We start from the raw sequence: 12,677 nt of genomic DNA on the forward strand, positions 1-12,677 counted from the left end.
AAAAAGATTAAAATAAAACCCTTATATTTCTATATTTAAAATTATACTACTTTTTCAATTAAAAAAAACTGAAGGTATGATTTTAGTGCCTCACAACACATTGAAGGACTAGTAAATAATGTCCCCTTGATTTAAAACTGGAAAAAACTCTAAAAATAAGGTGAGAATTAATATTTAATCTTAGAATACTTATACCATCTCTTCCGAGAGTCACTGATAATTGCCAGTGAATACTGTGATCTTCAAAAACCATCTGATTAAATTAGACATATGAAGGGGGCTTACTTTCATCAAAAAGAATAAAACTTGTCAGCCTAAGTATAGCTTTCACATCTGGACATTAATAATACCCATTTTCTTTAACCATGGTATGTGTTCTTTTTGTAGCCTACTTTAATTTAGTGTCTCAGCACACACAGAGTGAAAATGTTACATCTTTTCACAGACCTTCTCACGTTCAAACATTTCCATAATACTACAGTTCTTACTCTTTTTAAAGGACAGACAGGTAAAGCAACCCCTTAAAAATTTTTGTTGTTTCAACACTAGTTAAAAAAATCCAAAATCTAACCAAAAGGAAGTCACAACAAGCATTCTATAATATAAACAGACAGTATCCACATAGTTTATTTCTCACAGTTCTCCTGACAAATGAACATTATTCAAGAACATACTGTATACACAGATAAGAAGAAACATACAAAATGTTTTAAATGATGCACAACAAAATCCAGCAGTATAAAAGAATGCATGTGAACTCTTGCTCACCGCGCAGACTAAATTTAATCACTTGTTTAAATAGTAATAAAAATACAATCTTTTATGGATCTTGTGCAGACTACAAAAGAGGGAAATTATTACCATATATATGATTTTTATATTAGGCAGTTTTCTTTGATGAGTTGCACTGACAACTCCAAATACAGAGGCAGAAGGCTGTGTATTTTAAAGGAATTAATGGTGTGAATTAGAGACTTTACACAGTTACTACCACTGGCACTTTTCACCATAGTTTGTACACATCACATGATCATCTTATATAACATTACATTTAAAAAATATATCTGAGTGACAATTGTATAACATTCACACACCATGAGCTGGTTAAGGAAGCAATGCCACAGCTGCCTCCTGTAGTGCTTCGCTGTTGGTAATAAGGACAGTTCATTGTGGTTAAAAGAAATTAGACATCAATATGGTTAAGCAGCTCCGATGTACTAAAGGCCATCAGTGGCCACCACTGGGACAGTGAGTTCTTTTAAAGTGTATATCCTAGAAGCAAATACCATCATTGGTTAAAACTTTGTCTAAGAAGTCAGCTTCTGTGCCGAAAACTATTTTCACAAAACTGAAAGCTACTAAACTGTTTTAAGATAAATACTTTGTCTTCTCATTATCCTATTTATGACCGAGTTCTTTGAAACCTTTGGAATTTACTCTCTTTAATGTGTGCTCTCGTTTCCATCTCACCCATTTAAGATCACCACCTAAAAGGCTTTAGGGTGGTGGTGAGAAATTCACCAGGGAAACCCTTTGCTCACCAGGAATGCTCAGCTGCTGAACAGTAATCTAGAGCCACAACGGTGCAGAGCTGGACTTGACGAGAACACTCAGGAAGCTGTCATGCTGTGAGTGTCATTTCAGGGAAAGCAGAGAATCTTTCCAAACTGTGCACATAATTCACAATGATACCATTGCTATGTGTTGAAGAGGACTAGTATATGATGTTCTCTTCCATGTCATCTGTTTGCTGGAAAGTAGTTTGGGTCAAGGTAATTATAACTGGTGCCCTGTGACACACAGTAGTCTCTGTCTAAGAATGTCTCTGACCTATAAACAGGTTCTAACTGGTGATCTTCCTTGTGAATATCTGTTTCATGAAGGCTGCAAAGAAAACACACACACACACACATACACAGAGACACATCATTAGATGGCACTGGATGCATTTTTGTCTAGATATTACAAAACTTCCTCACAGTTCTACATGTTTAAATCCATTAATCTACCAAAATCTCTAATAGAAAGTTATCTGAGATGTGGTATAATTCAAGAAAACTTCTTAATTGCCTAGGACAACAAGGTTTAATCCACTAAATGTTGTCATTCTCTAAGTAGTTTGGAAATCAAATTCACTAGCGGCTGAAAAGCTCTATGTCAAAGTGTGAGACCCATCATAAAGAAAACACTTACCAGTCTGAACAAGAATCACAGAAATCCAATGACATTTCTGGAGGACAATCCTGGCAGTGCCACCGAACTCCCTGGATAGGTTCTATGCCACAGTTATCACACTATAAAAGTTTCAGAGAGAAAAAATATTAAGCTACACTGTTTCAAAGCCTTTTGTTTCCTGCTGGGAAACACATAATGTACATAAAAACATCTTCTCCTCTTTCCCCATGCACTAGACAGTAGCATAACACAAAAATCGTTGTAAATCAGATACAATTTCTAGCAAACTAGTAGCAATTCCACCCATTCAAGATGGATGTACAGGTGGGTGACACATACATTATAATAACTTCAGGCTAACCTTGAATATGCTTTAATTTACTTTTTATTTTTATTTATTTTTTTAAGGTGTGGTTAGTCATTCAGTTCTTTTATTTTTTTAAATTTTGTTCATTTATTTGACACAGAGAGAGAGAGAGAGAGAACAAGCAGGGGTAGAAGAAGGCAGAGGGAGAAGGAGAAGTAGGCTCCCTGCTGAGCACGGAGCCTGATGTGGGGCTCGATCCCAGGAGCCTGGGATCATGACCTGAGCCAAAGGCAGATGCTTAACCGACTGAGACACCAAGGCACCCCTAATTTGCTTTTTAAAATTTTTTAAAGTTTTTTATTTTAATTCCAGTATAGTTATATGGAGTGTTCTATTAGTTTCAGGTGTAAAATACAGTGATGCAACAATTCTATACATTACTCAGTGCTCATCATGCGAAGTGTACTCTTTAACTCACTTTTTAAAATTTTAAGTAAGTCACTTGCAAATGTGGACATTTTATTAATAACTCTTTACTTTAAAGGGACCTCAGACCAGTGTACAATGACTGTAATTGAAAACCACTGATTTGGGCACCGGGGTGGCTCAGTGGGTTAAGCCTCTGCCTTCGGCTCAAGTCATGATCTCAGGGTCCTGGGATCAAGCCCCGAGTCGGGCTCTCTGCTCAGCAGGGAGCCTGTTTCCCCTCTCACTCTCTGCCTGACTCTCTGCCTACTTGTGATCTCTCTCTCTCTGCCAAATAAAAAAAAAAAAAAACACCACTGATTTAATGCCATAGTTAAAACTATACAAATATATTACAGAACTACTGAACAAGCTATCATTTGTGAACCCAGGTAAACACAAAGGTATTCTCTACACTTTTATCTTGCTGAATTATTCTCCAAAGCCTGATGATCCTAATAACCAAAGCCCATCATAAAGAAAAGGCAGATCTAACTCTTTCCCTGTGTGGTGGCATCCTGGTAGTCCTCAGTCTCTACTGAACAATTCTGGAAATAAATCTCATTTCTAGTTTCTCTAGGCCAACTAGAGCGGCTGATAGATAAGTAAACAAGCCACAGCTGGGTCTTACAGCATAATTTTGAGAAGCCGGGTTATGGAAAGACCAAGAGAAAAAATCATTTAATATAGTCTGGCTAATGGCCATACTAGAAGTTCAGAAGTATAATAATTTTAAGTTTCTGTGTATCAGTCACAGCACATATTGGTATGTTTATGTAACCACTACAAGCAATTCTATAGTTCTTGGTCTCGTTTTACTTCCTCCAATCTCATCAAATATAGTTAATTCTAAAGCCAAAAGTGTTCTCAAACTTGTCAATCTCTCTCGATTTCCACAGCCACCAATCAAGCCCAGGACAATTTCATCTTTTGCCTAAATTACCAGGAGAGTCTCTAGCCAGTCTCCCTGCCTCCAGCCTTGCCTTCTTATCCATTCTCCATACTAAGTCCAGAATGATCATCCTCTCCATCACTTAATTTTTTTCAATTACATAAATAACACACATGAATACATTACTGTTTGTAAATTTTAACAATACAGTTGTCAGAGATTATCTACTCTAACACCCCTGGCTTCCTAAAGATTATCAATACTAATAGTATAAGTAATAGGAAAGATTTTTCTGAAATGTAAATTTCATATTACCTGCTGCCTAAACTCCTTCAATGGTTCCCCAACCCTTTAAGGAAAGTTAAACTCCTCTGCAAATTTCCAAGGCACCTCAATAGCCTCACTACTCTCCAGTATGCTCTCTAGTCATAGTGAGCTATTTTACTAATTTAACTAAATTCTTTATGAGAAGAAAACAGAATGACAGAAACTAAGTCCATCTTGTTCACTACTTAGTCCCTAACACTTAAGCAAAGTGTCTTGAACATAACTGGTATTTCAAAATTGGTTGGAATGAATGGATGTACTTCAACTAGCCTGAAAAAGGAAAAGAAATTTCTCATCTATGAACAATAGCAACAAAAAGAGAAACAGCTCTGACAGATGAAAGGACAAAGAAAATCTCTCTCCTTCTCTCTCTCTCTCTCTCTCACACACACACACACACACGATGGGAGTATTATTCAGCCACAAAACAGAAAGAACTCTTGTCATCTGTGATAACATGGATGAGAAAGTAGAGGACATTTTGCTAAGTAAAATAAACCACGGAAAGGAACATGTGCTCACTTACATAAGTGAACACTATATACACCCTCACTTATATAAGAAAACAAAAAACTCAAACTCATAGAAGCAGAGAGGAGAATGGTGGTTGCCCAGGGTTGGGAGATGGGAGAAATGGAGAGATGTTAGTCAAGTGATACGAATTTTCAATTATAAGCTAAGTAAATTCTGAGGATCTAAGGTACAGCATGGGATTAATAATCAGTATATATACTTGGAATTTGCTAAAGGAGTATATATTAAGTGTTGTCACCACACACATACAAATATGAGATAATATTTTTGTACTTAAAACTGTGTACACCTTCAATATATACAATTTCTGTCAATTATATCTCAGTAAAGATGGGAGTAAGAAAGAGAAATAGCTAGACAAAAACATCTCATATTTTACCTCAAAATATAGATGCTTCTATGTTTGTCTTCTTTCCACTGAATCATAAACCTATTCAAGTACCTAATACACTATAGTTAAATAAATAGGACTAGAACTAAACTTTTACTTTTATCTGTGTGCTGGGAAGTCTGGAATTTAAAACTCCAGAATCTATCTTAAATATCTCTTATCACCCTTTCAAAATTTGAATAAACAGTAGAATTTACCTTGAAGCCCACATGTTGTACAAATCCACTTTCAGCTTGCATCTGCTGGAGTTTCTGCTTCTTTAACTTTTTAAACTGTAATAGTTCCTTATATTCAGGTAAATTCCTATACACAATAGGAATACTTTCTTCATCCTAATAAAGAATAAAAGAGAAAACAAAAATGTTTGATAATTAAAATTAACTGAGTACAAGAAATACTGACACAGAGGTGCTTGGGTGGCTCAGTCAGTTGAGCATCTGGCTTCAGCTCAGGTCATGATCCCGGCGGTCCTGGAATCAAGCCCCAGATCAGGCTCCCTGCTTCTCTCTCTCTCTCTCGTACTTCCCCAGCTTCTGCTTTCTCAAATAAATAGTCTTAAAGAAAGAAAGAAAGAAAGACATAGGTATTTTTTTCTATTAACAAAATGTTTTTTACTTTTAAGATACCTCACCTTAAAGACTCATAAAAAATTAGTCTGCTTTTAGCAATATTTTAGACTAATATTTTTGGAGGGCTTTTTTTTTTTTTTTTTTTTTTAATCTTTATTTATTTGAGGTGGTGGAGTAGCACAGGGAGAAGGAGAAAGGGTTCCAAGCAGGTTCCACACTGGGCAGAGAGCCTGATGTGGGGCTTGCTCTTACAAGCCCGAGATCACAACTTGAGCCGAAACCAAGCACTGGCCTCTTAACAGACTGTGGAGGGCTTCTTAATGCAACAGTAATATTGAGTTGTAGTAGGCCACCTAACAAAGTACCAGAGGATGATTCCCATCTCTGTTACACATTAATGCAGACTCAACCCCATTCCAACACATTAATGGCTATCTGAGATACTCCTTATAATCTACTTCTACCTGATCTGCAGGAAGCTCCTCTTCTCTAAAAGACTTTTATGCTTCCTCAAATAAATGTATTATTTTCTAAACAATGAGCAAACGAATCTCTGCTCTGCAGTGCCAATGACCAAGTCAGTACATTCCTGTCTTACCCAAGGGGATAAACTAAATTACAAAAGATGATTATTCAGAATAGAGTATAAAAAACAGAATACTAAAAACAACAAAAAGATATGAAGCTGAAGTTGACAGACCAATCAGTAACTGCTTCTGACTTTTTCTCCCATTTATTTGCGCTCTGCCCATCAATGCTCCATTTCTTTTCCGTTGCTACCTCATGACTGATCCCATGGTCACTAATTTCCACAATGTTCCTGTAACCATCTCCAATTCCCTGACCACATCCACATTCTATCAGTTCTGATCCAGACAACTCCTACCCCTCCCATTCCTCCTATTCCTCATGTTAGGTAATACTAACTACAGTGTTTCTTTTATGTCAAGGAAACTGGTGTTTACAGAAATGATAACATTTACACAAGGTCACATAGTTAACTAGTTGCAAAGTCAGGTAACTCAAACCCAGATTTTCCTCAATATTTAACTAACTCTTTATACACAAAGCAGCCTAAGGCCTAAATCCAAGAGTTATTCTTAATTTTTCACTCTTTTATCTAATCCATCAAAATCTGTCACTACTTAATACTTTATAAAATCTTTCAGGGGTGCCTGGGTGGCTTAGTCACTTAAGCATCTGCCTTCAGCCCTGGTCATGATCCCAGGGTCCTGGAATTGAGTCCTACATTGGGCTCACTGCTCCATGGGGGCCTGCTTCTCCCTCTCCCTGTTGCTCCCCCTGCTTGTTCTCTCTGTCAAATAAATTAATAAAATCCTTAAAAAACATAATAATATCTTTCAAATTGCTCCTCTAGAGTATTCACTCTTTCCGCAAGCCCCACAATGGCTTAAAATCTCCCAATGACTTCCTACCTACCTACAGAGACAACTCCCAAGTGCTCAGCTAACAAAAGATTCTTTATAATCTCACACTACCTTTCACCCATTTCAAGTTCTTGTCAATTAAAGATGTTAAATTACCTGCCTATGTCAGTACTGAGGATGACAACGTAAGTAATGTAATAAATACAATGTGGCCTAACTAAATAATAGGGTAAGAAATCTTATAATGAAATTTATTAAATTCAGATATATTTTAAGCAAATACAGAATAAAAACTGCCAAATTTTTTAATTTGCATTTTAGGTCTAAGGATACTATTAAATTTGGCCAATAAGACTAAGAAAAGGTAGGGACGCCTGGGTGGCTCAGTGGGTTAAGCCGCTGCCTTCGGCTCGGGTCATGATCTCAGGGTCCTGGGATCGAGTCCCGCATCGGGCTCTCTGCTCAGCAGGGAGCCTGCTTCCCTCTCTCTCTCTCTGCCTGCCTCCCCATCTGCTTGTGATTTCTCTCTGTCAAATAAATAAATAAAATCTTTTAAAAAAAAAGGGGGGGGCGCCTGGGTGGCTCAGTGGGTTAAGCCGCTGCCTTTGGCTCAGGTCATGATCTCAGGGTCCTGGGATCGAGTCCCGCATCGGGCTCTCTGCTCAGCAGGGAGCCTGCTTCCTCCTCTCTCTCTGCCTGCCTCTCTGCCTACTTGTAATCTCTCTCTGTCGAATAAATAAATAAAAATCTTAAAAAAAAAAAAAAAAAGACTAAGAAAAGGTAAATCACCTCATAGCCAGCAGGATGGCTACTAGCCCAAGGGGGGAAAAAAAAAAGAAGAATAAAACAACAAGCGTTGGCAAGGATGGAGAGAAACCGAAACCCTTGTGCACTGCTGGTAAGTAAAATGTTGCAGCCACTACAGAATACAGTATGGCAGTTCCTCAAAACTTAAATGGAGAATTAACATATGGATCCAACAATTCTACTTCGGTATATACCCAAAAGAACTGAATGCAGGGACTCTTAACAGCTATTTGTACACCTATGTTCATGGCAGCATTATTCACAATAGCCAAAAGGTGAAAGCAAAACGTACCACTGACAGATGAACCAATAAACAAAACGTATATACATACCCCAAAATATTATTCAGCTTTAAAAAGAACAATGATACATGTTATGAGATGGAGGAATCTTGAATACATTATGTTAAGTGACATAAGCCAGCCAAAAAGGACAAAACCTGCATGATTCTGAGGTACCCAGAGTAGCCAAATTCATCGAAACAAAGTAGAATGGTAGCTGCCAGACACTGGGAGGAGGCAATGGGGAGGTGCTGTTAAATGGTTCTGAAGTTTCAGTTTTCCAGGAATTAAAGAGTTCTGGGGACTGGTTGCACAAAAATGTCAGTGTACTTAACACTACTGAACTATTCACTTAATCTAGTCAAGATGGTAAATTAAAGGTTGTTATGTATTTATCACAATTAAAATTTTTTTTAAATACCCATAAACAGAGCTCCTTGTTATAATTATTTTCAAGTTTACTTAAAGGGGAAATACTATGACTAATTTCATATGAGTCTAAAATAGTGTACAGATTTTAAAAGTGTATGGAAGTACATACATGTAATCATAATCTCTCTCTAGATAATGCCTTTCTGAAGAGAACTGAAATCTGTAAATTTTACCACTAGTAGCTTCATAAATATACATTTGAATAGCTATTTCAAAATAATTAGACTGATTTAAACTGGTTCTCATTTTAAAATAAATTAATTAAATCAACCAAACAAAAGTTAAATCAAATTCAATCTACTACATATATTAATCTACTCCTCACCTGGCTCAATTTTGTTCATCCTTTAATGCCAACCTGACTACCACTTCTTTTGAGTTCCTCCACTTAAACTCCAAATCTAAATAAAGTACTTCATTTTCTTTTTTTATAAAGTACATGGAGCCCAACAAGGGACCTGAACTGACAACACTGGGATTAAGACCCGAGCTTAAGATCAAGAGTTGGATGCTTAACCAATTGCAGCACTCAGGTGCCCCTCAATCATTTTAAAAATAAGAAAATAAAGGGAACAATCAAGCAGTTACACTGCCTTTTCCATATGTACCTTCAGGTAATCAAAAGTTGATGAAGAGGGAGTTACTTCACAGAATAGTCTCTCAAATAAATAATGAGGAAATGAAAGACTATCACTATTTTATAACATCAAATGAATTAATGAATCTACTATGTCCGAAAAACAAAAAGACAAACAGATTGATGAAAGTACTCATTAAGTAGTCCTGTTTGCCCTAACAAACAAATCTGAGGGGCGCAGTCTGTTAGGTGTCTGCCTTCAGCTCATGACCTCTAAGTGCTGGGACAGAGCCCCGAGTCCAGGCTCCCTGCTCAGCGGGCAGTCCGCTTCTCCCTCTTCCTCTGCCCTTACCCTGGCTTGTGCTCTCTCTCAAACAAATAAATGTAAAGAAAAAATTTTGTAAAGATTTTATTTATTTGACAGAGACACAGTGAGAGAGGGAACAGAAACAGGGGGCATGGGGAGGGAGAAGCAGGCTTCCCGCTGAGCAGGGAGTCCAATGCGGGGATTGATCCCAATACCAGGGGATCATGACCTGAGCCAAAAGCAGATGCCCAACAACTAAGCCACCCAGGTGCCCCAATAAATAAAATTTTACCAAAAAATAAAAAATAAATAAATAAAAAATTTATAAAGTCTGACTCTTGGTTTTGGCTTAAGTTGTGATCTCAGGGTCATGAGATCGAGCCTGGCATCAGGCTCTGTGCTCAGCATGGAATCTACTTAAAACTCTCCCACTCAGCTCCTACACCCTGTGCTCATGCTCTCCCTCCTACCCCACTTCTCTCTTTCAAATAAATAAGTCTTAAAAAACAATATAAAAAACAAATCTGAATCTGGCCAATTATCTAGACCTACTTTCAATTTATAGAAAATCCAGGGAGCAGAAAAACAGAATTTCTAAGTGACACCAATTATCTAGACATAATATCAATTTACAAAAAATTCAGGGAATAGAAAGACAGAAGAGATGACAACAAGGAGAAGCAAACAAAATATACACAGTGGTAAATTCTAATGACCGACTTTTTCAACAAAAAAGTCCTAAGAGAAAAGGGTGGTAGGAAGGGAAGAAGAAAAGGAGGAAATCTATTGTAATTTATGACTGGGGAAATGTGAACTGAGCACATGTTTGATCGTATAAAGAATTACCTTTTTATAAACATGGTAATAATATTCTGTTATGTCTGGGACTTGCTCCAAAATAACCCAGGATGGAAGTGGGTAAGAAATACAGATGAAAATAAGATTGCAACAAGCTAGTAACTATTGAAGTTGGGTGACAGATGCATGTGGGTTCATTATACTATTCTATTTTTGCATATATTCAAAAAATTTCTTTTATTATTATATATAGTACATATATATTTCATTATACTATTCTATTTTTTGCATGTTTTTAAGTTTCCTCTCATTTACATGTTATATCTAAATATATAATGATATATATTATTAATATATAACAATTTAACAATGTATTTTTTTTTTAAAACAATACATTGTTTTTTAAAAAGCCCATAAATCTGACTGGCAATTAAAAGAAACCAACATTCTCTGAAGGGTAGGAATAATTTAAAAATTCTGGTGCTCTCATTCTGTACCCTGATCTGAATAACACATAGATAAATATTCATTTTATATAAATAGGTAACTTACTGATGCCTCTTCAACAGCAGTGCTCATGTGGCTATGAAAACAGGATCGGTCATCATCTTCATCCATATATACTGGTGGTTCATGGGAAGTCATGAAAGTGGAAGGTTTAAAGAGATGCTTATTAAGGGGGTGCTGTCGTCTGCTTGTTGAAGACTAAGAAAAAAAAATTTTTAATTGAGACATTGGAAAATCATGAAAAGAATCAAAGATGCTCAAATATAACTATTACTTCCCTCCAAGTCTATTAAAAGGATTTCAGCTCTATTCTTCAGCATAGTCTTATGTGGTTGTTTTTTTTTTCTATATTACCTAGAATTTTAAAAGCACAACTAGATTAAAAAAAAATGTAGGGGGAATATCCCAACAACAGTACAACAGATCACGTGCTATCTAGCTTGTATATGGATCCCCAGCATTGATCATACTCTTGATACTCAAATGCTGAACACTCCTCTTACAGACATCTTACAGAAGATCAGGGAGGATGACACAGCCTAAGCCAGATATAAACAACCAAGTAAAAAACACTTCCACAACACGACGAATGTCTAAAAATCCTATCTAACACTGTTAGGCGTCTGTACGTCAATGTCATCTAATCCTCACAGCACTCCTCTATCACCTCTAATTTAAAGATGGAGGTTACGTTTCTTGTTCAGGGTGCTGCAGCTAATAGTGGTAGAACCAAGATTACAAACTAAGCCTGTGAGGGACCAAAGCCCTCACTCTCAAACCACTGTATAGACTGCCTCTCTTCACAGACAGTACAGCCACAAAGAATAACCTCAGCTACAGGCAGAACCATCATTTCACTGTTCCAAAACTCAAACTCTAACCATGGGAAAGAATCGCTGTGTCAGTGGCTGGGCTACACTGCTATAATTAAAATGCTAACTTAAAAGTCAGTGCACCCAAAGGAGGGAACACATTTAGGTTTCTTTCTTTCCTTTTTTTTTTTTTAATAAGATTTTTAAAATTTATTTCACGGACAGAAATCACAAGCAGGCAGAGAGGGGGAAGCAGGCTCCCCGCTGAGCAAAGAGCCCGATGCGGGGCTCAATCCCAGGACCCCGGTATCATGACCCGAGCCAAAGGCAGAGGCTTTAACCCACTGAGTCACCCAGGCGCCCCAACATTTAGGTTTCTTTAGTATTCCTTTATCATTCCTAGTCTTAGCTGTGAAAATATAAGGTGTCCAACACATCTAAAGTTAACTTGGAAATTAACCATGAAAATTAGAGCTGTTGAATTAAATATCAAGGTTCCAACATTCCAAAGTTACAAGATGAACTCTACATATTTGATACAAGTAATGCTATATTGGGGGGAATCCAAAATATTTATATCAACTGACAAATTAAAACAAGCTTCCAAAACATGGTAAAAAGATGATAAACAAAACTTGTAAAACATGGAGCTGTACAGACAATATTCTTAATGTAAAATCACATAAAACAATAAGGAAGCCGTAATAGAGAAGGGTTAACAGCATCAGATACGCCTTTACCTTCTCATGTGAAGGGTGGCAGTGGTGGTGGAGAGGAAATAGCAGGAAATAAAAGAGGCCATTTGTGTGCTTTAGTTTTTGCAATTAAAGCAAAATACTGGCTACAGTTTGATGCAGTGGTCTATGCAGGAGAAGGTAACAGCTTTTTCACTGTAAAGAGTAGCAGAGAATAGTAGAAAAGGCCTGGGATCAGAATCAGAGATCAGTGGTTCTTAGACTCAACTGACTCCATTTACCTTAAGGCCTAGCTGGTTTTTTTATTTTGGTTTGGTTTGTTTAAGGCTATATTTTAAAGTAATCTCTATACCTAACAAGGGGCTCAAACTCACAACCCTGCGATCAAGTCACATGCTCTACCTGCTGAGCCA

The 12,677-nt window shown here is 37.0% G+C and overlaps 1 protein-coding gene across 8 annotated transcripts in view; it reads right to left on the reverse strand.

Annotated features, from left to right (window-relative positions):
* Window positions 1–593: 593 nt before the first annotated feature.
* The window catches only part of ZZZ3 (zinc finger ZZ-type containing 3), a 120,327-nt gene continuing 108,243 nt past the window's right edge, over window positions 594–12,677 (reverse strand). For all 8 annotated transcript variants that reach the window (XM_059137804.1, XM_059137798.1, XM_059137801.1 and 5 more), the window contains 4 exons: window positions 10,803–10,955; window positions 5,289–5,423; window positions 2,194–2,294; window positions 594–1,884 (listed from right to left, as the gene is read on the reverse strand). In XM_059137804.1, coding sequence (XP_058993787.1) covers window positions 1,740–1,884; window positions 2,194–2,294; window positions 5,289–5,423; window positions 10,803–10,955 — 534 coding nt within the window. In that variant the 3' untranslated portion in view covers window positions 594–1,739. The remainder of the gene's footprint in view (window positions 1,885–2,193; window positions 2,295–5,288; window positions 5,424–10,802; window positions 10,956–12,677) is intronic.

This window comes from Mustela lutreola, chromosome 10, assembly GCF_030435805.1.
Source record: "Mustela lutreola isolate mMusLut2 chromosome 10, mMusLut2.pri, whole genome shotgun sequence".
NCBI classification, from domain to species: domain Eukaryota; kingdom Metazoa; phylum Chordata; class Mammalia; order Carnivora; family Mustelidae; genus Mustela; species Mustela lutreola.